The 27,425-nt window shown below is 36.4% G+C and overlaps 1 protein-coding gene across 1 annotated transcript in view; it reads right to left on the bottom strand.

Moving 5' to 3' along the window:
- The window catches only part of galnt17 (polypeptide N-acetylgalactosaminyltransferase 17), a 78,145-nt gene that overhangs the window by 27,866 nt on the left and 22,854 nt on the right, over nucleotides 1-27,425 (bottom strand). The window contains exon 4 of the mRNA XM_030152985.1: nucleotides 8,024-8,190. Coding sequence (XP_030008845.1) covers nucleotides 8,024-8,190 — 167 coding nt within the window. The remainder of the gene's footprint in view (nucleotides 1-8,023; nucleotides 8,191-27,425) is intronic.

Genomic DNA, 27,425 nt, shown 5'->3' on the forward strand with positions numbered 1-27,425 from the left:
CCACAAAGTCTCTTTACAATTTACAAAAAATTCATATCCTACTATGTAATGTGCGTTTCGGCCCCGCCCCATGTCCGTCCCATCGATGTCCATCCGATCGAGGAGGGCGTTTGTATGGGTTTTCCTCAGCCTTCACAGGCCCGATCACCACCAAATTCACCAAATGAATAGAAACATTACCTGACTATCTACTAGTCACAATTTTATGTCCGTATTCAAATGTTGTGAGGTATGCTGGATGATTTTATCCTCTTATGCTGTCATACAATGGCACCACGGGTACAATGCCACTAGTAAAAGCAATTGTTGTAGTGAAGAAAGGGTAATGTCAGTAAAGAAAATAATTTCTATTTAGTAAAGAACAAAGTTACAGACATTCACTGGATGCAAAACTGGACTTCCATGAAGCCAACAGCTCTACTGTTGGTAAATAACATATATTATCTGTCAAAAGGTGACATTAGTTTTATTATTGTAGGACTTTGTCTACTTTTGCTCATCTACCTTTTACATGTCCCCAACCCTTCTGTCCATGTCCATTTAAGGGACAGAACGTGAACTGTTTCATGTCATCAGTGAAGTGTACAGTGGCCATTGGTTGGTTTCATCCTCCACTTTTCCCCAGCTCCACCCTCTTGTCCAAATACGGTCACTTCAAGATCCGAAAACAACAAGATCGTGAAACTATGTTTTTTTCATCAACCGTTCACAAACCAGTGAGTGACATCACTAGAACTACATCCACTTCTTTCATAGTGAATGAACAAACCCTGACATAGTGCCTTTCTCTGTGCACAGACCAGACATCTACTGCTACAACCACTGACCAGAGACTGTAAAGTACATTCATCCTTCAGTTGTCTGGTCCCACAAATGCAATATCTATCTTTTTATACATCCTAGCTGTAATGGGTTGGGATGAGTAACAGACAGAGCAGGGCGATGCGGAAAAGCTGACAGATGATGTGATTCATTGATGGTTTTAGTGACTCATAAGATTTTTTGATAAGAGAAATATCAGAAAACAGTTGGGGATTATTTTGGGGATTTTTTTCCAACACAAATGCTAAAACAATTAGCTGTTAAAATGTTGATGGTGTGTAAGTCGCGATACATGTGTATAAACGTACAAAACGGTGCTTTGTAGAACAATAAATAAACTAAACAATACATTAACTGTTAACTAGATAAAGTACTCTTATTGTAGAGCACATCATGATAAAAGCTTTAACTCACTGACATGAAAATCCATCATCATGATTAATCTGATTAAAAATTTTAACATAATTAACCCATCTCCTGTGCAGAATGACTCTGAACGTCTCTGCCAACACATTTGGGTCAGTTTGTTTATGTTTATGTTTATGTTTATGCATTTGGCAGATGCTTTTTTCCAAAGCGACTTACAGGGGAAAACCAATCAAATCACTCAATCAATCAAATTTTATTTATATAGCGCCAGATTGCAACAAAAAAGTTATCTCATGACACTTTATATATAGAGTTGGTCAAAACCAGACTCTAAGCCAATTTACAGAAACCCAACAGAAGTTTGTCCAAGTAGAGTTAGCGTCATGCATAAACAAACAGTCAGTTGATCTGGTAGTGACAGGAAACAGAACCAACCCATAAAGATGGAAGACACTAAACAGCACATTGGTCCTCGGGAAGGAAATATGAGGACAAAAACAAACCAAGACGGAACAGTCGACCAACATAAAGTATTATACACACTGCAGGAAGGAGTTTTCTTTTCACCGAAGTACTTCCAGTTTCAAATATCACATTAACGCAAAGTATACGTTAGTCTGGGATTCTGCTAGCACTTCAGCTAACGCGTCGCCCAGCTTGGACAAACACATTAAGTGCATATATATTCCCTTCTTTCGTGAGTCTGTTTGCTCATGCAAAATGCATCGCAATTAATATACCGTATGTCCCAAAAAAAAATTACAATCGGACTTCCTGCAATGATAACTTTCAAAATAGTGAATCAATCAAAATAGAATTTCAGGGCATGAAACTATAACTTATTCCCTACATCTTGCAGAAACCCCGTTAAATTTACTTCAGTGGTCACAGAGAAATGTGAATCTTTGTAAAGCATGTCAGAAGTCGCTTCCGTCCAAGTTTTGTAAGATGCGTCGTCCATTGTGTTCCCGCCTAACAAATACGAAGTTGTTCATTGTGTTCTTGCACAAAAATATCTCTTGAAAAAGTGACTGCTTGTTTCTTTTCATTTTCAATTAACGAAATGAATAATGAATTACATCAAAAAGGAAGCTGACGTTAGCTTCTTAGGGAACAAATGCAAAATGGTAATTGAGAGATCAATACATCTTTCAACAACAAAACCTGACACGAGTACACACCACTGATATAGTGTTATGCACAGAATTTGAATTCATTTGTTAGCTGCCCTGTCAGTTGTGAGCAAAACATTTTCATTCATATGGATGCCAAGAGCATCCAAGTGCCAAACTTGGAAGAAACGAACCCATGACATGCTTTACACAGATCCACATTTCTCTGTGACCACTGAACCAAACAAACTAAGTGGGATTTTCTGCAAGATGTAGGGAACAAGTTATAGTTTCATACCCTAAAATAGCATTTAGATTGTTTAATTATTTTTGAAAGTTATTAATGCGGAAAGTTCGATTGTAATTTTTTTTGGGACATACAGTAGATTAAAAATTAATGATATTTAATTATGATTAATCAAAATTAATCCACAGCAATCCTGTGATTCATCTGATTAAAAATTTTATTCATTTGACAGTACGAATATATGTAGTATTGTGACCACCTGTAATTTCATTGGACAACCTGTGTAATGACAATAAAGCCTATTCTATTCTATTCTATTCTATTCTATTCTATTCTATTCTATTCTATTCTATTCTATTCTATTCTATTCTATCTACTCTACTCTGTTCTGTTTTGTTCTACTCTACTCCAGCTACTCTACTCTACTTTACTACTCTACTCTACTCTATTCTACCCTACTCTGTTCTGTTCTACTCTACTCTACTCTGTTCTACTCTACTCTACTCTGTTCTACTCTACTCTGTTCTGTTCTACTCTATTCTGTTCTACTCTATTCTGTTCTGTTCTACTCTACTCTACTCTGTTGTTCTGTTCTACTCTACTCTGTTCTGTTTTGTTCTACTCTACTCTACTACTCTGTTCTACTCTACTCTACTCTGTTCTGTTCTACTCTACTCTACTCTGTTCTACTCTACTCTACTCTGTTCTGTTCTACTCTACTCTGTTCTACTCTACTCTATTCTACTGTTCTGTTCTACTCTACTCTACTCTGTTGTTCTACTCTACTCTACTCTACTCTGTTCTATTCTGTTCTGTTTTGTTCTACCTACTCTACTCTACTCTGTTCTACTCTACTCCGTTCTGTTCTACTCTACTCTACTCTACTCTGTTCTACTCTACTCCGTTCTGTTCTACTCTACCTACTCTACTCTACTCTACTCTGTTCTACTCTGTTCTGTTTTGTTCTACCTACTCTACCTACTCTACTCTGTTCTACTCTGTTCTGTTTTGTTCTACCTACTCTATTCTATTCTATTCTATTCTACTCTACTCTACTCTACTCTATTTTATGTCTGTAATCCATGTGTCTTTCCTATCGTACCGTCCTGGTTTGTGTTTGGTTGTCGCAGAAACCCCTCCACCGTTAACCTTCAAACCCTGGGCTAACTCATTCCTGTCTTCCCGTCATCCTGGTATTTGTCTTTGCGTCGTTCGATGACTCTTCTTCTCTCCTCTCCTCTTCCAGATATCCATGGCCTCTCACTCTCTCTCTCTTTCAGTCCGACCTCGTTTATCTTCCTGCCTCTCGCCTCTCATCCTTTCCCTTTCGCCACTTTCTCTAATAAGCCCGCTTCGTTCTCAGCCTTTGACTTTCATCCCCTCGCGCTTCTCTTTCTTTTTCCCTTTCTTTGCCTCTTCTTTAGTTTCATCCCTTCATCCCAAATGTCCGTCCACTACATCACCACATCTCCTGCCTCTGTGTTTTCATCTCCATGCCCTTCCCTCATCTTTTCCCGTCCCTTCATCTCACAAAGCCCCGTCTTGGCAGCTCCGGCCCAATAAATATGACAGGGACGTCTCTGCTGTGACATCCAATTGTGGCGCTCTGGCTCTGTCACCCCCCCGCCCCCCCAACCACCACCACCACCCCTTCAACCCCCCCCCCCCCCACAAACATTCCCCACCATCAGTCACCTCAGCAAATACTGCTCCTCAAAAGCAATGACTGCAGCTTTTGTTGAGATGGAGCTCATCACCTTGTCATGGCAACACTTCAGAAAAGACACATTTCAGAGACATAACGGAGACCAGCTCTGTGTGATGTTTATATCTCCACTCATCTCTGATCATGATCAGCTGCTCAGACAGGACTTTTGAAAGGTTCACTATACGAACAAAAGTATGTGGATACGTTGAATTCAGGTGTTTCTTTTCTATCAGGGGTCTGGGATACAAAACAATAATAACAAATGTCATAATATAGTTTTATATTATGGGATAAATATCATTGTATCGGTTAGTTTGGTTTAACCCTTTCATGCATAGTGGTCACTCTAGTGGACAGTTATTCTCCAGCTGTTCTCTTGTACAGGGTGGGGAAGCAAAATTTACAATGAACATTTAGTTGTTTTTTCTCAGCAGGCACTACGTCAATTGTTTTGAAACCAAACATATATTGATGTCATAATCATACCTAACAATATTATCCATACCTTTTCAGAAACTTTTGCCCATATGAGTAATCAGGAAAGCAAACGTCAAAGAGTGTGTGATTTGCTGAATGCACTCGTCACACCAAAGGAGATTTCAAAAATAGTTGGAGTGTCCATAAAGACTGTTTAGAATGGAAAGAAGAGAATGACTATGAGCAAAACTATTACGAGAAAGTCTGGAAGATACTATTAAAGAAGAATGGGAGAAGTTGTCACCCCAATATTTGAGGAACACTTGTGCAAGTTTCAGGAAGCGTGTGAAGGCAGTTATTGAGAAAGAAGGAGGACACATAGAATAAAAACATTTTCTATTATGTACATTTTCTTGTGGCAAATAAATTCTCATGACTTTCAATAAACTAATTGGTCATACACTGTCTTTCAATCCCTGCCTCAAAATATTGTAAATTTTGCTTCCCCACCCTGTATATTCATGGTTTTTGTTGTTTTATTTGCATATCAGCCAACACAGTGGACGCTCATGTATTATCCCAAACACTGCAGTTCTTACAATTATTGTAACTTTGCTGCTCATGATAAACTTGATCTGCAGTGACATGTTTTAGTGGAAATCAGTTGCTAATTGGGGTGGCCATGGCTCAGGTGGTAGAGTGGGTTGTCCAATAACCAAAGGGTTGGTGGTTCGAATCCCGCTCTGTCCATGTGCTGTTGTGTCCTTGGGCAAGACACTTCACCCTTCTTGCCTCCAGTGCCACTCACACTGGTGTATGAATGAGTGGTGGTGGTCAGAGGGGCTGTAAGTGCAAATTGGCAGCCACGCTTCTGTCAGTCTGCCCCAGGGCAACTGTGGCTACAGATGTAGTTTACCACCACCAGAGGGAGAATGTGAGAGCGAATGAATAATGGATCTGTAATGTAAAGCGCTTTGGGTGTCTAGAAAAGCGCTATATAAAATCCAATCCATTATTATTATTATTATTATTATTATTATTATTATTATTATTATTATTATTAATAATAATAATAATAATAATAATAATAATAATAATAGTTATTAGACTAAAATTAACAGTTTTCTGAAACTAATTAATTAATTAATTTATTTATTTTTTATTTTTTGCATATCCTCCTGAGACCCAGCAATGCATTTTGTCCTCTGTAGGGGACAAAAATTTGACAGTTTTACTCAAAAAATGCTGTGCTTTACAAAGGACATTCCATTAAAAAAAATCAATCAATAAATAAAAATGATTTTAAAAATGTGTCTGAAAAAACTGTTGCATTATGCAGTTTCCAATCAAGACAATTTTTTAATGTAAAAAAGCTAAAACTGTCAAATTCCTGGGTCTCAGGAGGATTTTATCTGCATGAAATGAGTAATAACTAATATTAAATTATGATAAAATGTGAGAAAACATTAGCGATGTAGCAATTAGCAGCATTAAAAATGTTTTTATTTCATAGTTCTCACACAGTATATCACTTTCTGATGATGAGCTTTAAATACATGTTTCTTTGCTTCAAAAATTAAACACATGGTGTCCAGCTGAGTGGACCTTTTTGTGACTCCACGTAAAATAGGTTCATAAAATAAAATCATTTGCATTGTTTTTTTCATGCCTAAAGAGGAATAAAAACACTCAAGAAAAAAAATATTGACTAAGGTTCTCATAATTCATGCATGAAAGGGTTAAATTGTTTTCTCCTCAGTGCACACCCTTAGGTCCTCAGGCCAGAGACTCCTGAAGGTCCCAAAGACTCATTTTATTTTTTTGTTCAAAGTGTTTTTATTACATAGAGTCACAGAAAAGCATAATACAGTCATTGTTTTTTTGTTTTTTAACCCAAACCCATGAACATTCCCATCCTATTGCACCAAAACAAAAAGACAATCGACAATAATAATAATAATAATAATAGATTAATAAAGAACTCAGATATTAGTCGCAGACTCGTATTACTCTGGAATAAGTGAGGGATCTACCTTTTTTGTGTGATTCAGAACAGGTTGCCAGATACTGAAAAACTTATTGGCACATCCTCTTATAGAATATCTAATTTTTTCCGATGTTAAATGATGTAAAAGATCCAGAAACCAAGATTTAAATGTTGGAGGTTGTTTATCTTTCCATTTTAGTAGTATTAGTCTACGAGCTACAAGAGTGGTGAAGGCAATTAGATTTTTAGATGTTTGGTTAAAATGAAAAGAATGTAATGTAATGCCAAATATTGCAATTGTTGCCTCAGGTTCAATATGAGACTCAAAAACTCATTTTAAAACCCGGGGAGACCACTCCTTTCAGGCTGTAGCCCCCAGACTCTGGAATGTAGTGGACTCTGTGGACTCTTTTAAAAAGCAGCTCAAGACATTTTTATTTAGGAAAGCTTTTGGTTGATGGATTTATCCTTTTTATTTATTTGATGAAATTATTCTTATATTGTTTTATCGCACCTATTTTATGTATAACACTTTGTGATTTTTATCTGAGAAGTGCTTTATAAATAAACTTTACTTGCGTACTTACTTTGCTTCCAAAAAACCTCAGAGGTGTTCTTTACTTAATTTCTCTCAACATTGGTATTGTTTTTATCCATGACTATGACTTTAAATGCTCTACCTCTAAATTTCTACAATATTTTTCATACACTGATTCTAAATAATACTATTCCGCAAAAACTAACCATTTATCTTCTTCAAATCTCACTTAGAAAGAAAAATCTCACATTAAACTTTAAGGAAATATTGATGTTTTTATCTCAAATCAGCATGAACAGGACATCTTACAGCTGCAGACATGATGTGTCCCAATATTTTTGTCCATATAGTTTATAAACATCAATAATTCCTTAAAGTTTAATGGGAGATTTTTCTTCTTAAATGAGATGTGAAGAAAGTAGATGGTTAGTTGTGGTAGAAAATGATCATTTACCGTCAGAGCATGAAAAATATTTTAGAAATTTAGAGACAGAACATTTAAAATCATAGTCATGGATAAAAAAAAAAAAAATCAGTGTTGAAGGAAATTAAGCAAAAAACATCTCTGAGGCATTTTTTAGAAACAAAGATAACGATTTAAACCAAACTAACCAACGCAATGATATTTATCCCATAATATAAAACTATATTCTGACATCTGTTATTATCGTTTTGTATCTCAGACCCCGTTAGAAAAGAAACACCTGAATTCAACGTGTCCACATACTTTTGTCCATATAGTGAATACAGTGTTTCTTTTTCTGTATGTGATGCTTTTGGTTACACTTCCTGGCCTTTACACTAACACTGTTTTCGTACTGACCGTCGTCGCTGTTGTCGTCCACCAGGATGATTTCTTTGAGCAGGTGAGCCGGCGTGTGATTGACAGCTGAGTGGACGGAGCGAAGGATTACTGACAGCGCCTCGTTGACGAAGATGAAGATGAGGGAGATCTGCGGGAGGTCTCGTGGGTAGCTGACCTTTTTACATCTGCACAGACACACAAACACAACACACCGTCTGTGAAATAAACAGTGTTGGCAGTAGTGTGTAACAAAAGTAATGCATTACAGTAACAGATTACTTTATGCTGTAACGCAGTAGTGTAAGGCATTACTAATCAATTCTCAGTCATATTTTACTCGGTACATGTTCAATAGCGCTTCCCTTACAACACACTTTTCGCCCATAGTTTAATAGCTCAAATGAAAAAAAATAAACTGACTGTGGGACTTTAACCCTTGTATGGTGTTTGGGTCTGTGGGACCCGTTTTCATTTTTTATTAAAAGAAAAATGATGAGTAATTATCTTTTAATGAATTATTTCCTCACATATCTAGATTATATTACATTCTACTAAAAAAAACAAACTAAAAACAAGTAGCATTTTAATTCATAAATGTAATCTAGCAAAGGCAAAAATTATAATTAAAAAAATTAAATAATTAAAAATTACATAAACATATATGCTTTTTATATCACTTGTAACGGGGATGAAGTAAACATCTGTTGAGTATTTTAACATAAAATTGTTTGATTATGTTGAGTTAAAAACCCACAAATGCAGCGGGTCCACCACACCCACAAACACTGGCTGTATAACAGAAATATGAACACCACCCAAGGGTTAAGGAATCAAAAATGCGTCTGTAAAATTCTATTTCTTGTTGGTGTTCAGCCAATGGGTGAAGACGGCAGAAGACAGTCCATTGTCCACATGGACGTATGCTCATTACTAACCCTAACCCTGCTTTAAGACACTAGTTAGCATGTTAGCATGATCCCTGTCATCAGCTATGACAAGGTAAGTGTGGTGTCAAAAAAACAGCATTTTAATCAAAGTTTTCATTTTATATTCAAAAGTATTCATTTTATAACCAAAGTATTAATTTCATAATCAAAAGTATTCATTTGCATGCCATAAGTTGAATTTCAGTACAATGTGACGGTTGTAACAGAGTGGTTGACTTTTTTCCTGGGAGACCCACAAAAAGAACGAAAACGTGCAGCCATTGAAGGAACACGTGAATTTATGCAAAGTTACAAAACGGGGCAGGCAGAATGTACATGTGAGCTCATGGAAAGTTCTGGAAAACGTGGTGTGCAAAAGAAGTACACGTGAGTGGAAATTTTTGAACATTCTGGGAAGTACCTTACATTTTCCGGGAAAAAGTTACATATTTATATATGTTTGACCAATCCTGACCGACACCAAAGAAACCTCACCCTATCAGGGACAAGCTGAGAGGGGGGTTTCCGACGTGACAAGATTAATGTTCAAAATATGATAAAAATGGGTATGGTTTGTAGCTAAACCCAACCTACTTTTGATGGTATAAAAGTGGTCTCCCAGAGCGAAAAAGTCAGTTGTTTCTGCAGATGTCAGCTGAGTGTTTATTTTGTGTATGAATAAACACTTTATGCGGCTCGAATTCTGCTCGATCTCTGAGTTTGTCTTTGGCTCTGTGTGACTGTTACTCAACAAAGTTCCACTACATAGATGGGAGTACAGACATAAATACACCTGGAGAGGAGCGTCAAAGAGACCAGAGATGTCTCCCACTTACGGTCGTAAATTTTACATGACATAAGCTAACATTTTTATGACTAGTTAGAATTCTTTATCGATTGCAGATTTATGTACCAGCGTCCTCAGCCCCGACCCCTGTTTGAACATGGAAAATGTTGAAAAAAATGTTTATGTTTATGTTTATGCATTTGGCAGACACTTTTTTCCAAAGGGACTTACAGGGGAAAACCAATCAAATCACTCAATCAATCAAATTTTTCAGAGCTGGTGGTCCCCAGACCTTGTACAAGACAATCCAGGCTCTTTTCATGGGTCGTTCCACGTTGGTGGAACGTTCTACCAAGTCCTACGAGAACAGAGGCGTCCCTGCCTATCTTCAAGAAGCTCCTGAAGACCCAGCTCTTCCAGGAGCACCTCCTGTCCTAGCACTGTCAGACATTCCATTTTAAATATTTTAATAAGGTTTTTCCCAGGATTATCACAGATTTTCCCAGGATTATCTCTGGACCTGCTGCGGTGGTCCTGCCTCTCTCCTGCCTGCCTCTCTCTCTGCCTCCATAAGAACAGACTAGAAATATTAAAATGATGGAACCAACAATGATTATTGTGAGGTATAGCTGTAACTAGCTGTAATGTTGCCATATATATTCTATATATTTTATTTTAACATTTCATTTATTAATTGTTGAATTTAAAAGAACAATAAATATGATGTTACTCAGGAAGTACTCAGTGCTTGAGTCATTTTTTCATTAAGTACTTTTTTACTTTTACTTAAGTAATTATTTGGATGACTACTTTTTACTTGTACTTGAGTAATATTTATTTATTTATTTATTTAATTTATTTAATAGGGACAGTGCATATTAATGAACATCTACAACAACTGCAGCTGTAAATATGCCAGATTGTAGCAGCAGTACTGTTTCTAAAGTAACAGTACTTTTACTTGAGTTTAATTTTTGGCTACTCTACCCATATCTGCTTCTAAATAACAATTACAAGTAATCTGTAATGGATTACAGTTTGGAAGTAACTTGCACAACACTGGAAATAAAAGCATTTGAAGCCCGTCCGTCTGTAAACTCTGGCTTTCGGCTCCACCTCCATCATTACCATAGATGATGGAAGTGCCTGAGTGGAGCGGCTGACATCTGATTGGACGAGGCTGAAAGGGAAACCGACGGCCTCTTACTTTCCACTTAGAGCCACAGCCATTGATTTTTCCGACGCGGCTCATTCGGATGATTTTTACTGCTGTTTGGGTTAAATAAATCTAATGAACGTGAACATTCAGGAGGAGGCTTTGGCTCCGAACAAATGCTTTCCTCCCTCCTCTTGTTTCCTTTTCTTCTCTTTTCCCACTAAGCTTGTTTCCTATGTCAAATAGCAAAGCTGTAACAAATCCAGCGTTTTCATGAAAATCCATTTCCCTTGACACTTTTCTATTTTTTGGCAGGAACCATTCAAGAACACATTACCGAATGCCAGCACGGCTGTTTTACCCATGTCAAGGATTGAATGGGTTTATCCTCAAAGACGGTTTTTAATTCCACCGTTTCACAGTAATTACACTTATTCAACTAAACTGAGACAACAAATATAAAATAAGGCCACCCGTAGTAACCATTTCTTCAACATAATAATTAAATTGTCTTAATTAACATAATTTCAAAGTGGCAAAAATGACAGTACATCTAAATCGTTCACAGAAAATATATTTCATAAACTTGATTTAATATGAGCTGTTTTTCATTAAGGTTTAGTTTGTGACAGCATTCAGCAAAGATGTGATGACTCATAATATAATACTGAAGATTTACTGAAGCGCAAAATGTTTACGGATACAAATTTCAGCAAAAAACTTCCTTTAGTCGGTAATTTCTCTAAGGATGTCATGGATGTCAAAGTTGTTTTAGTTCAGGGGCCACATTCAGCTCAATATGATCTGTAATGGGCTGGAACTGTAAAATAATAATATGATAACAGACAAATCCCAAATTTTCTCTTTGGTTTAACTTAAAAAAACAAAATTTTACAGTATGAAAATGTTTACATATGGGTGCTTCTATGAAACTGGGTTCATTTTGGTACCTGGCACTTTCCCAGCTTTTTAGACCCAATAATAAAAGAGAAGTTTAGACTTATTTCCCCCAGGATGTACCTAATGATGACCTCAGATAAATGCAAAAAAAAAAAAATTATACTCTTGCTCTGAGTCATCCCAAAATTAATGAATTTTTAATAAAAATTGGGACCAAAATTGGGACAGTGAAAGCTACCTAGGTGTCAGTGCATTTGATTTGAAAACACGGCTGTAAATGGTCTTATATAGACTAGAAATAAAGACACTGTGTTAAATTTGATGATCCTAGTGGTTTTTCTAATCCAGACATGTGGGTTTTTCATGAATCTCACTCTCATTCCAAGTTCCGTGTGTAACCCATCGTGTCCACTTGTGTTACATATAGAACCTGCCCATTTAAACACATATAATTGCGAGTGATTTTGCAACACTCGGTATTGCATAATTAGTTCAATTCCCAAAATGTACCTGTAAGAGAATAAAAACATATTCAAAAAAACAGAGTAGCGGGTAATTTTCATGTCCTTTTTACCGTGTTACATGCGGATTTTTGCATAAAAATCATATTAAAAAAAATATAAAAATGTGTTTTATCTGAAAAATAGTTTCTCTTTTATCACAGTAAGTATTTTTTTTTTTAATTATTTATCTATTTATTTATTTATAAGGGACAGTACATATTAACCCTTTCATGCACAAATTACGAGAACCTTAATCAAAATTTTTTTCCTGAGAGTTTTTATTCCTCTTCAGGCATGAAAAAAACAATGCGATTGAAAATTTTCTTCTGAAAAATAAATAAAAAATAAATATAGAAATAAAAATTATTCAAAAAATTAAAAAAAAAAAAAACATTAAAAAAATAATAATGAAAAAAAAAAAATTTTTATGAACCTATTTTTCATGAAGTTGAAAAAATTTCCACTCAGCTGGACACCACACGTTTAATTTTTGACGCACAGAAACATGTATTTACTGATAAATTGTGTGAAAACTATGGAGAGGGCTTGTGATTCTGGGGGTTTATGCTCAGGAGAGATCTACATAATGTTACCAATTCATGTCAGGAAAGATATGTAGTGTCTTAAAACTTTAATAAAGATATGTGTAAAAAAAAACAAAAAGAACAACAAAATCCATGAATTTGTTACAATTCATTCATACAAGAGAACAGCTGTAGAAGAGCTGTCCACTGGAGTGACCACTGTGCATGAAAGGGTTAATGACCATCTACAACAATTGCAGCTGTAAATATACCAGATTGTAGCAGCAGTGCTCATTTCCATCTGTAGTCCCAAGGCAGGTGACAAGAAAGACAGCTGACAAAAAGGCAAAACATCCTAAAAACACACAGAACACAGTGAGGACAATCTACTGATGGTCACAGGCCTGGTTTTCCTTCATCCAATGTTTAGACCCACAGTGCTTCCAAACTTGCTTCATAACATTAGTCTACATCTGGTTTGAATTTTTAGCCCCATGTCCTGTTTTTAGGACCAGTTTTGTAGAAGCACCCATTTACAAACTATTCTTTCACAAAAAATGTGAATAACTTGAACATTCATGAACTACCACAAATTTAGTTAGAAAAAAGCTTAAGTTTAACAATGTTATGGCTCAGTTTAAATACATGTACATTGTAACTTATGGATCGCAGTGGATCTACAAAAGCACAAAACATTTAATAACAGGTATCTGGAACTGAAACATACAGTATTTAACTTAGAAATACTAGAATAAAGTTTAATTTCTGCTCTGTAGGTTTTTTTTTACTTGTAGACCAGTGTAATGCCAACCACTGGAAGAAGGTTGGACATTGTTATCAAAATTACCTTCTACATATCTGTTAAACCAGTGTTTTTCAACCTTGGGGTCGGGACTCCATGTGGGGTTGCCTGAAATTTCTAATAATTGATAAAAATGTAAATAAAAACTTACTAATAAAAAACATGTTGTGAGTTGACAGAGACAATCCCAATCCATTAAAGACATGACAAACTCTGAAGCTGAAACGGCAGCACTGTGGTTCTGTTTATCTGTCAAATGTTCATTGTGGTCAGTTTCAGATGCTGCAGCTCTTTCATAATTCATAGTTTGAGTTCTTGTTTGTTCAGTATTAATTGTCAGCCTTGTAAATCCAAGCTGGACTGACTGTACATATCCTGACCAAGGAAAATCAAATTCTCACTTTGTGCAGTAATCTACACCTGGATTTACTGCCTCTGTCCAGAATAATATACATTATATAGACTAAATGTCATCTAAAATTAATGTTTATTCGCAACATAATATAGCAAACTATTACATGATCAAAAACAAATTAACATTAGTAAAAAAATGTCTCTTTTTTGAATGTCTGGGGTCAGCAGAAATTTGTGATGTTAAAATGGGGTCAGGGACCGAAAAAGGTTAAAAAACACTGTGTTAAATTGAGTGTCTAAGTCAGGGGTGTCAAACTCATTTTAGTTCATGGGCCAGATTCAGCCAAATTTGATCTGCAGTGGGCCGAACCAATGAAATAATAACATAATAATATATAAATAATGTCAACTCCAAACTTTCCTCTATGTTTTAGAGCGATAAAAGTAAAATAATGCAATCAAAATGTTTACATCTACCAACTATCCTTTAAAATAATGTGAATATCACAAACAAACTGAAATTTCTTAAGAAAACTAAGTGCAATTTTTACGATATTATGTCTCAGTTTATCATTTACATGTTACAGATCACAGTGGATCAACAAATACACAAAACATTTAACAACAGGCAGAATATTGGAAAACTTGCACTTCAGACATTTCGAAATGTTCCTATTTGTTCAGGTTATTTGCGTTTTTATGAAATGATAGTTTGTTTTAGTGTAAATACAGTAAAATGACATGAAAGTTTTTACATTTACAAAGAGAAAAATTTGTAGTTTTGAGTATTTCTAGGTTATTATGATAGTATTTGACTGATCCGACCCACTTGAGATTAAATTGGGAACCTGAACTACACTGAACAAAAATATAAATGCCACACTTTTGTTTTTGCTCCCATTTTTCATGAGCTGAACTCAAAGATCTAAAACTTTTTCTGTGTACACACAAGGTTTATTTCTCTCAAATATTGTTCACAAATCTGTCTAAATTTGTGTTAGTGAACACTTCTTCTTTGCTGAGATAATCCATCCACCTCACAGGTGTGGCATATCAAGATGCTGATTAGACAGTATGATTTTTGCACAGGTGTGCCTTAGGCTGGCCACAATAAAAGGCCACTCTAAAATGTGCAGTTTTATCACACAGCACAATACTACAGATGTCACAAGTTTTGAGGGAATATGCACTGGTCATGCTGACTTCAGGAATCTCCACCAGAGCTTTTGCCTGTGAATTGAATGTTCATTTCTGTACCATAAACCATCTCCAAAGCTGTTTCAGAGAATTCATGAAGAAGACTGTGCGAGGAAAATGGTGGTCACACCAAATACTGACTGGTTTTCTGACCCCCCTGGACCACCCAATACAGTAAAAGTGCACATTTTAGAGTGGCCTTTTATTGTGGCCAGCCTAAGTCACACCTGTGCAATAATCCTGCTGTCTAATGAGCATCTTGATATGCCACACCTGTGAGGTGGATGGATTATCTCAGCAAAGGACAAAGGAGAAGTGCTCACTAACACAGATTTAGACAAATTTGTGAACAATATTTGAGAGAAATAGGCCTTTTGTGTTCGTAGAAAAAGTTTTAGATCTTTGAGTTCAGCTCATGAAAAATGGGAGCAAAAACAAAAGTGGGGTGTTCACATTTTTGTTCAGTGTAAAATGATAAATATCTTCGGTGTAATTTTTGCATTTCACAAATTCATCCCAGGGGCCGGACTGGACCCTTTGGCAGATGGATTTGGCCCCCGGGCCGCATGTTTGACACCTGTGGTCTAAGTCATGCACTGCCCTTATTTGGTGCACATACACACACACACACACACCAAAATATCCTCTAACAAGGTAATTAACTTGCTTGCACAACATATTGGAAACTCCTTAATTATTTAGATCAGACAGGCAGTCTTATTAGTGCCCAATCTCAAATACAGACAGGTGACAAATGAATGGAAAACCCTGATGGCAGAGGTCTTTTCCAACACAAATTAAGAACAGGAAGAGGCGAGGACGGTGCGAATTGGCAGAATCGGTAACAGCAGAGAGTTGCCAAAGCAGCATGAATGAGCACAAGTGTGAAAGTGTGAAGTCGTTATGAGATGAGTCCAGTTTGTCTGAACACTGTCGAAGTCTGGACGAAGCTCACGGCTCTGCAGACATGAGGTAAAACAACCGACTTAACCCATACAGACCCAGGGATACGTTTAAGGCAGTTCCCACATGAATCTCTATTTAGCTTTTTTTTTAAAGTGGTTTATCTCCATTTATTCTACCATCGTCCTTTTATTTTGCATTTTTCAGTATAAATCATGAATTTTTGTATATTTAATTTACTGATCGTTTAAATATTTATTAAAACTCAGAGGAAATCCAAAGGTTTTTATATCTGAAACAGAGAAAACTGAGGAAAAAACGACTCTTTCCACAAAATCTATCATTAACCGAACCTAAACCCAGTGTGTCCATCCACTGTCATTGATCCAAGTCCATGGGTTTTACTGATGAATCAGTGTTGTAGAAGATGACGGTGTTTCCATGGTAACTACGGAGCCTCTGAACGTCCAAATGGGTCATATCTGATGAGCATGAAAAGACGAATAACTGTATTTTACACCAATATTTCATTTCTGTGTATTTTTATATGCTGAAATGACAAATAAACTTGAATCTGAAATATTTACACGTATTGATAGGATTAACGGATCCACAGGTATTAAACAGTTTAGATCGAGAAGCAAAACACTGTATAAAATTTTAACTTTTTTCTAGTTCTGAGTCTTTAAGTTGTTAGATTTATATGACAATCTTAAGACTTCTACCCAAGCAAATTCTGCTTACCCCACCAAAACAAGAAAATATGATCAAATAGTTCATTAAGAATATTTAGTTTGTTACTATTTGGGCTGTTTTTAGTGTATCATGTATTTTTTCTATATTCATCACTGGAAATAGTCTCAGGCCAATGAGTCTCATGCTGAAAAACTATTAATTTGCTGCTTTATGTTCTGGTAAACACTGAAAACAGACCTGAACGCCTTTAAAGCAGGGAATCTCATTTTCCTTCAGGGGCCACATTCAGCCCGATTTGATCTGAAGTGGGCCGGACCAGTGAAATAATAACTTAATAACATATAAATAACGACAACTCCAAATTTTTGTCTTTGTTTTAGTGTAAAAAACAAAAAAAGGCATTAAATTATGAAAATACTTACTTTTATAAACTATCCAAACAAAAACAATGTGAATAACCTGAAAAAATTGAAATTTCTTGAGAAAAATAAGTGCAATGTTAACAGTATTATGCCTCAACTTATCATTTATAATGTACATGACATTATAAATCGGATCTACAAAGATACTAAAGATTTAGTAACAGGCAGTTTCAGGTTGTTCACATTTGATTGTTACAGGATAGTTTGTAAATGTAAATATTTTCATAATTTAACCCTTTCATGCATAGTGGTCACTCCAGTGGACAGCTATTCTACAGCTGTTCTCTTGTATATTCATGGATTTTGTTGTTCTTTTTGTTGTTTTGTTTTTTTTTTACACATATCTTTATTAAAGTTTTAAGACACTACATATCTTTTCTGACATGAATTGGTAACATTATGTAGATCTCTCCTGAGCATAAACCCCCAGAATTACAAGCCCTCCCCATAGTTTTCACACAATTTATCAGTAAATACATGTTTCTGTGCGTCAAAAATTAAATGTGTGGTGTCCAGCCGAGTGGACATTTTTGCAACTTCATGAAAAATAAGTTCAAAAGAAATGTTTTTTTTTTATTATTTATTTATTTTTTTATGTATTTTTTTTTCCCCAATTATTTTTATTTTATTTATTTATTTTTATTTATTTTTCAGAAGAAAATTTTCAGTCGCATTGTTTTTTTCATGCCTAAAGAGGAATAAAAACACTCAGGAAAAATTTTTGATTAAGGTTCTCATAATTTGTGCATGAAAGGGTTAATGTTATTTTTTTTGCACTAAAACAAAGAAAAAATTTGAAGTTGTTAATTCAAGATTTTTTGCTTAATTCAAGATTTTTTTTTTACTTAATTGAAGATTTTTTTTGCTCAATTCAACATTTTTTCCTTAATTCAAGCTAATTTTTTCTTTTTTTTTTTGCTTAATTCAATTCAAGACTGTGGAATTTTTGACTTTGCAAAAACATCCCACGGGCCAGACTGGAACCTTTGGTGGATCGCATTTGGCCCCCGGGCCACATGTTTGAGACCCCTGCTTTAAAGGGTTCTATGAACAGTCTGATCCTCCTATGGTGACTAGAGGTTGTGTTTGATGTGACTCATGCTTTGACTCTCAGTCCTTCAGCGTGTCTTTCTTCCCTCTCGTCTCCATCACCTCCAGCTCTGCAGAGTTAAAGGACCTTCAGCCAAACATAGACGACTCCTCCGACACTAAGCCTGGAGATATCACACCCCAACACGCTTCACGCAACACTTTGATCCCAGCAACAATGAAAGACCCCCCTCCCCGACTGACAAATCAGAGCTGGATTCAGATCCCTGCTGCCCCCCCCACCCCCCCATTCATCCCTCAAACACACACTGTATGCAGCTGCTGGCACTGACTCCAAAATAGAACGCCTGCCTCTGATTTGAGCCGATGTAGGCCAGAGAGCGACGCCTTAAAGCTGCAGGAGACAAGATCAGGAAACACCTCCATCTGCAGCTCTCTCCTCTGAGTCCAAATCAGAAAACTAAATATGAAGATAGAACAACCGGGTCTTTACTAGGGATGTCATGAGAACCAAGGTTAATATAATAATATAATATTGTCAAACCACTACAGATGGTCCAGAATGCAGCAGCGCGTCTGGTCTTCAATCAGCCTTAAAGGGCACATGTCACCCTCTTACTCATTGAGTTACACTGGCTACCCATAGCTGCCCACATCAAATTCAAATCTTTAATCCAAGCCTACAAAATTCTCAGTGGATCTGGTCCTACCTACCTAGGTGGACTGATAAAAGCTTATCCACGACCACTCCGCTCGTCTGGGGAACGTAGTCTGGTGGTCCCCAGACCTTGTACAAGACAATCCAGGCTCTTTTCATGGGTCGCTCTGCCAGGTGCTACAAGAACAGAGTCATCCCTGCCTATCTTCAAGAAGCTCCTGAAGACCCAGCTCTTCCGAGAGCACCTCCTGTCCTAGCACTTTCAAACATTCCATTTTAAATATTCTAATAAGGTTTTTCCCAGGATAACCACAGATTCTTCCAGGATTATCTCTGGACCTGCTGCGGTGGTCCTGCCTCTTCCCTGCCCTCATCATCACCACTCACTTATCCTCATCTGCCTCCATGTGTCTCCCACTACTCCCCCCTTCTCCCCCAGTCTCTATCTCTATCGCTCTCTCTTTTTCTCTTGCTTTACCCTCTCTCTTTAACCCCAACTGGTCCTGTCAGTCGTCCATCCTCCAGGAGTCTGGGTCTGCTCCAGGTTTCTGCTGTTAAAGGGAAGTTTTTCCTCACCACTGTCACCAGTCACAAGTGTTTGCTCCTGGAGGGTTCTGTTGGGTTTCTGTAAACTGGCTTAGAGTCTGGTTTTGACCAACTCTATATATAAAGTGTCATGAGATAACTTTTTTGTGATCTGGCATTATATAAATAAATTTGATTGTTTGAGTGATTTAATTGGTTTTCCCCTGTAAGTCGCTTTGGAAAAAAGCGTCTGCCAAATGCATAAACATAAACATAAACATAATATTGTTAACGAAAACTAACGAAATGATAAAAACTAGAACTGAAAAATATTTTTGTTACCTGAAATAAATAAAACTATAATTAAAAGAGAAAAAAGATAACTAACTGAAATTGTATTGTGTGCTTACAAAACTAATTAAAATGTATAAAAATTACACTGCTCAACAAATTTATTGTTTAAGTTTTTTGATCTGATTTAGGATAATTTTGGTGTGCTGAATCCAAAAATCACATTCATTTTGCTCAATCAGGTCAACTTTCTGAACTATGCTACATGTTGGCTTTTTAACATTTTTGCTTACATTTATGGGCATTTTCACATCATATGATACAAAATTCTTTCATATTTCTTGCAATAAGCGAGTTCTGAAGATTTTACTTTTGCCAATTTATGATTAATGTTTTTATTAATATTACAGGAGAATGAAATGGCTTCGACTAGAAGATCTTGCAAAAATAAGCCTGACGTATTCTGCTACATCTGCGGTGAATACACCATTGTACCTAACAGGAATCAAGTCAAAAGTTTCATAAAGTGTGCTTACCAACCTTATTTTGGTATTAATTATTATATTTTGTGAGAAGATCAAATTTTTCAAAATCAAATCAGCAAAAAAACCTGACCTGATTGAGAAAAACAGATGTCATTTTTGGATTTAGCGGTGCAAAATGGTCCTAATTCAGTTGAAAAAACCTAGAGAACTTGCAAAAAACATTTTTTTGTAGCCCAGTGTTATGGATAAAATTCCCTTCGTTTTCGTCTTTGTCAATGTCGGATTGATACGAAAGTGATTTATTTCGCTCTAGCAATTACGGAACTTCACGGTCCGTCACTTCTCGTCACTTGTGGTTTCCAGTCGTCTTCTGGTCCCCACTCTACCTGGAAACATGGAGACTAAAGTTGAGAGAAAGCAGCAGAGTCCTGGATGGGGTTTATTTGAATACGACGGAGAAGACGATAAAAGATACGACAAAACTAAAATTAATACTAAAGCTAAACTAAAACTAAGCATTTAGAAAAAAATGAAAACTAATAAAAACTAGCAAACCTGCTCTAAAAACGAATTAAAACGAACTGAATTAGAGAAAAAAAAAGTCAAAACTAAATAAAACTAAACTATATTGAAAAATCCAAAACTATTAGGACCTTGATGAGAACCGATACTCACGATACCATTCGATACTATGATGAAAGAAAAGTCGTCGATACTCATTATCTTAATAAACTGAGAAACCGATGCATGCATAAGAATCGGTACCATCGGTAGGCTACTACTCTTCCGGTACTGATGGGGTCGGTCCACTCCGACAGTCCACATGCAACAGGAACAGCAAGACATGAAAGAATGGACACAGCTGCAGCTAAAGCTCCGCCTCGTCTAATGGGCAAAAAAAGAACCAAAAGTCGTGTGTGGGAATATGGGCTCAGGTGGTAGCGTGGGTCGTCCAATAACTGGAGGGTTGGTAGTTCAAATCCCTGTCCTCTGTCCTAGTCAGTCCATTGTGTCCTTGGGCAAGACACTTCACCCTCCTTGCCTCTAGTGCCGCTCACACTGGTGAATGAATGGGTATGAATGTTCGGTGGTGGTCAGAGGGGCCTCCGTCAGTCTGCCCCTGGGTAACTTTGGATACAGATGTAGTTTACCACCACCAGAGGGGGAATGTGAGAGTGAATGAATAATGGATCAATAACGTAAAGTGCTTTAGGTGTCTAGAAAAGCACTATAGAAATCTAATCCATTATTATTATTATTATTATTCATTCATTCATTTTCTGAACCCGCTTTATCCTCACTAGGGTCACGGGGGTCGCTTGGAGCCTATCCCAGCTACATAGGGACGAAGGCGGGGTACACCCTGGACAAGCTGCCAGTTCATCGCAGGGCTGAACATACAGAGACAAACAATCACTCTCACATTCACATCTATGGGCAAATTAGAATAACCAATTAACCTATCAGTGCATGTCATTGGATGGTGGGAGGAAGCCGGAGTACCCGGAGAGAACCCACGCAGACACGGGGAGAACATGCAAACTCCACACAGAAAGGTCCCACCCCCCGTCGACTGGTGTTGGAATCGAACCCAGGACCTTCTTGCTGTGAGGCACGAGTGCTAACCACTGCACCACCGTGTCTATTATTATTATTATTACTATTATTATTATTATTATTATTATTATTATTATTATTATTATTATTATTATTATTATTATTATCATTTATTTCAGGTAGACGATCATGACTTGGTGATGGACACACATAAGCCACTTTGTAAATGCTGCCACCGCGGAATTCAAACGAAGGCGGGGATACCACGAATCTAGCAAAGCACCTTCGAGACAGGCACCCAGATGTGTTTAAAGAATCTAAGGTGAGTTCGGTTTTTCAGCATTAAACATCTGAAATGCGATATCATCAGGGCTCCACATTGGCACTGGTCCGATGCAGTTTTTACAGCCTGGCCGTTCGAACCAGTTAACAACAAGAAACTCTACCAGAGGTCACTAACAGGAGGACCATGGTCCAGGTCTGGACCCAGAAGCTGTCCCATACGGACCTGGACCTACAGCCAGTGGTGGAGCGCTTCTATGTAAACCAGTGCAGTTTAAGGTAGAGTGGATGAGGAAACACACAGACCAAGTGCATGTATTTAGAACCATCCCATGTGATACCACTCAGCCAATCAGGTCTGTGCATTCAAAGCAGTAAACTGTGACTGACAGTACAACAGGTGAGAGAGTTAGAGGTAATAGCAATATTCATTTATGTGCAAATACTTAAAGGATTTTTTGTTTAAGTTTATGAGTGCTTATGATTTTTTATTTTCATTTTTATTTATTTTTTTACTGAGGTATTGATTTGGTATCGAGAATCGAGTACTTTTAGTGGTATCGGTACAAATTACTTCTAATTTCAATAAAATGTTACATTCTCAGACAAAGAAAATTTTAATGAAAACTTTAAAAGAACCAGCTGAAATTTGGGGTTTTTCTAAATCACAGAAAATTTCAACTGAGAAAATTATTTAAGAATGAAAAACCAGAGGCAGAATGTAAACACATCACAGACATACGTCAATCACTCCACGTGAGATAATTCTAAGAAAACACACATTTGAACATGTGCACCAATAATTCAGCTCATACAGCATCGCTTAACCACAAAGAGCTTCAGTAAGTACGTCTAGTTCTAACACTTGCGCAATTAGGCTAGCATTCCTTGACCACAGAGAGTCCCTAAATTCATAATCAAGATTACACTTGGCTCACTTTTACCACAAAGCTGCAAGATAAGATCTTTTTGGTAGAATCTGACCTGTTCTCCACATTCAGTACACACAGGTGTGAATTCAACTTAACCACACGCAACACATGAACCTAACCTTTCACTGACTGTTCAGTAAAGATATAATAAAAATAAAATAATAATAAAATAAAATAAAATAAAATAAAGATACAAAATGCAGATACAAAATATAAATCAGAATATAACAACTTAGATTTGCAAAATAAAAAGACTCATCAAGTAAAAAAAACTTATAATATTTCATTTCTTCTTTTCCTTTTTGGTTCATACATTTTCTCTTTTGTTTTTTAAATTGAAATTAAATTTAAATTAATTAAAATAATTAAAATAACCCTTATGATGGTCATCTGACATTTTAGAGCAAGACCAGCTTCTTACAAGAAATCTGAAACACTGATCTGGGACTTTTTTTTATTATTTGTTGTTTTCCACAGAACTGTGGGTTCTATATCCATTTCTATTCATTGTTTTGCAGCGCAGACCAATGATAATAAGGTCCTCTTGAATCTATAATCTTTCCTGACAGTGATGTGGATCATTTTTATCTCTCTTAACAAATGGACAAGACGCTTTCCGAGGACGGTCAGAAAAGACTGTCAGCTCAGACGACGACTTCCAGATCTCAGGTCTGACGTCAAACGGTATCACACTGAGCTCAAAACCACTGGAGTGGAACTGAAGTTTGACATTTTACAGATTTTCATGTGATATTTGAGTATATTTATTCTGCAGTTTTACCAGCAGAATGCATGTGGTACTTCTGAGTATATGTGGGTAACCCTTTAAGCACCAAAGATGCAATATTGAGACAAGAAACATAACTGACTGAAACAGACCATAGTAGTTACAGGTAGTTTCCAAAGCTTGTTTCCACCTCCCACCAATCAATGGCGGACATGTGCCCCTTCAATCCTAACACCATTTCAGGACGAGTTTCTATTCAAAGTGAAGAAGAAAATCCAGTTTAACCCTTTAGACGCTGGAGTTAAAAAAAAATTAAAAAATCTATTTCGATATTAATATTTCAAAAAGCTGGATCTTGGACATGTTTCGAGATAAAGTCAAACTGTAAATAAGAAAAAAAATTAGCTATGACCCAAAGTTTATGATGCAAGTAAATTTAATAATCTAATTTCCATATTGGGACGTCACAGGGCGGTGGCCTTAAAAATTGGAAATAAGCAAATGGACCAACTGTGGAGTTTCATGTTGACATTTTTGAGGTCTGATTTGGTATGACCTGGAAGTTATTGACTTCTTTGTGTGTTACGCAAAGTGTCTTCTACTGTATTAGATGAAACAACAATACCTGGAAGATCCTGCCAGTTTTTTCAGTTGTTGTGTCATCCTCCTTGAGAGTAACGCATTTGCTGCCTCCGAATAACACGAAATTCCATTATCGCAGAATGCATTAGACAGAACACTAGCAAACCCAAGACTGTCCAGCTCAACACATGAAGAAGTCAGTAACATCCGGGTCAGACCATATAAGATATCAAAAATGTCAACATGAAACTTGACATTTGGTCCATTTGCTTATTTCCAATTTTTAATTTGTGGGTACAATCCAAAGAATGAAAAACAACTACTTTTTTTTTATTTTTGATTTGTACTTGAATAATGAAATAATGAGTAATTTTTTTCATTTTCCAATTGTGGATTCTCAGCTGAATATGAAAAGAATGATGATAATGTGGATTTGTTTCATTCAGTTATGTTGCTTGTTACAATATTGCGACTTTGGTGCTTAAAGGATTAATATATATCTGTATTGTAGTAAACAAAACGTGAAATATTCTTTTAATCTCATACTAACCGACCTTTCCCTGCATCCTTTAGTCGCAGTTACATCTTTCAAGCTTCCACAAAGAGTTGAAAGTCCTTTGTTTCACCACAGCAGAGAAGTCGCTCCGCTGTTGAACGGACAATTAGCTTCCAGTTGAAGTCGATATAATGATGGTCTTTGTTTCATGTGTCTGGCAGGATGTCTTGGAGGAACAAAGATGGGTTTGTCTGGGTGTGATGGCGTACAGTATTCACAGCGATGAGCTCATGTGTAAAGTGTTCTGAGCCAGACATGCTGGTTTGGATCTGCAGGAGCCTGTTGGAGTTTAAAGCTCAGACTGGATTCCACTGGAAACTGTAGGTTCATACTGGTGTAGAGTCTAAGTGACTGAGACATAAGGGAGGATCAGTAGATTTATTATTTTTGTCTGTGGATTTTACTTCTGATCTTATTGCACTTTTTGATATCTTTCTGCAAAAAGTGCAATATAAATAAACTTCATTATTATTATTATTATCATTATTATTATTATTATTATTATTATAGATGCTTTTGGTCACCAGTGGATGTTTGGGTCTTCATGGGTTAAGGCGGACTTTTCATGCTTTATTGTGGCTGGATGTACTTTGTAGCATCTTGAAGACAGTGACAGAGAATATTTCTACAGCTGCATTTCTAGTATTTCTAGTATTGAATGACAACATTAAAAAACTGACTTCCACAGTATTAACCTATAAAGACCCAGTACAACTTTTGTGGCAAATGATTTTCACAAATGAATTTTTTTCCCTTAATTTATCCTTTGTTAAGTGATTTATCACCATTTATTATAATATTATCTTCTGTATTTTGCATTTTTTCAGTGAAAATCAGGCATTTTCCTGTATTGAGTTTATTAGGTTTATTGTTTATTATTAGTTTATTGATCATATATTTTAATCATCATGCTGAGATTACATTTGAAGGTTATTATATCAAAAATGGAGAAAAATTAAGAAAAAAAATGAATTTTTCAGGAAAAATACATGATTAACTGAATGTAAAGCAAGTGTGTCCATCCACTGTCATCGATCCAACTCCATGGGTTTTACTGGTGAATCAGTGTTGTAGAAGGTAACAGTGTTTCCACGGTAACTACGGAGCCTCTGATGACCATGAAAATATGACATACTGTATTTTACCTGAAGTTATTAAACATTTTAGATCAGTTGATGCTTTTGGTCAATGGTGGATATTTGGGTCTTAATGGGTTAAAATACAGAATAATCATTGAATAATAGTGTGCATGTGAACGTAGTCTCTGACATTGTAAAAGTAGTATATTTCCTTTTCAGTATCTGATCATGAGTTACTGTAACATTCTAAAATGGACAGTTTATTTTGATGTATAATACTGTCACAAAACGGACAGAGTTTATTTTTGATGTGTAATTTTATTATGACACGGACAGAGTTTATTTTTGATGTGTAATTCTATTATGAAACGGGCAGAGTTTATTGTTGATGTGGAATTCTATTATGAAACGGGCAGAATTTATTTTTGATGTGTACTACTGTCATGAAACGGGCAGAATTTATTTTTGATGTGTACTTAAGTCATGATATGGACAGTTGATTTTTCATGTGGAATAATGTCATGAAACAGACAGTTTATTTTTGATATGTAATTCTGTCACAAAATGAGCAGAGTGTAATTTTGATGTGTAATTTTATTATGACACGGACAAAGTTTAATTTTGATGTGTAATTCTGTCACAAAATGGACAGAGTTTATTTTTAATGTGTAATACTGTTATGAAATGGACCTAGTTCAATTTTGATATGTGCATTATTGCTTTGAAATGGTCAGAGTTTATTTTTTATATATATATATTTATATATGTATATGTAAATGTTTGTGTTTTGTGCAGGGTTAGTCACAATTTATTTTGATATGTATAAGATTTATTAAGTTACTTATGGGGAGCTGACATGGGAATTTATGGTCGGTGAAATAGATAGGGTAAGGGGGCAGGGGTATATAAGGTCAACTTCATCCTCCTTTTCGAATATGTTTTTCTTTTCTTTTTTATATTGTTTTTCCTTGTTGTGCTGGTTGTAAATGTTGATATTCAAAATAAATAAACAAACATACAAAATAATGGAAAAACCCCCTCCTGAGTTTCCCCCCCACACCCACAGTCTGTTCTGTTTCAGTCTAATTCCCATTATGTCCGTGGTCAGTCATGAACGTTCCAAAATCCTCCCTAATTCTCTAATAAACAACATGGAGGCCATCAGCTGTGAGCAGGTTCTTCCACACTGGTTAATCCATGTCGGACATCTGTCCTCTTACGGCGTTGGCTTCAGAAACGTGAAAAATGCGACGCCCCACTTGAAACTTGGCTGTTACCTGCTGTCAGAGCTGCCGCCTCCATATGCACCAGGCTTCAGCACTTTCACTCCTGTTCACGGCTACGACGGCGAACACGGGCCCGGGATTGGCAATTAAAGTGTGTGTGTTTGTGTTTGCGTACACACCGACATGCACACACTCCTGCAAATCAACCGGCCGCCTCATTGTGCAGCATCATCAAATACAGGAGTAAGAGATAGAGACGGTAAGTCAAAGAGACAGGAGGAGCCCAGGACAAACACTGCA

Source organism: Sphaeramia orbicularis, chromosome 13, assembly GCF_902148855.1.
Source record: "Sphaeramia orbicularis chromosome 13, fSphaOr1.1, whole genome shotgun sequence".
In the NCBI taxonomy this organism is placed as follows: domain Eukaryota; kingdom Metazoa; phylum Chordata; class Actinopteri; order Kurtiformes; family Apogonidae; genus Sphaeramia; species Sphaeramia orbicularis.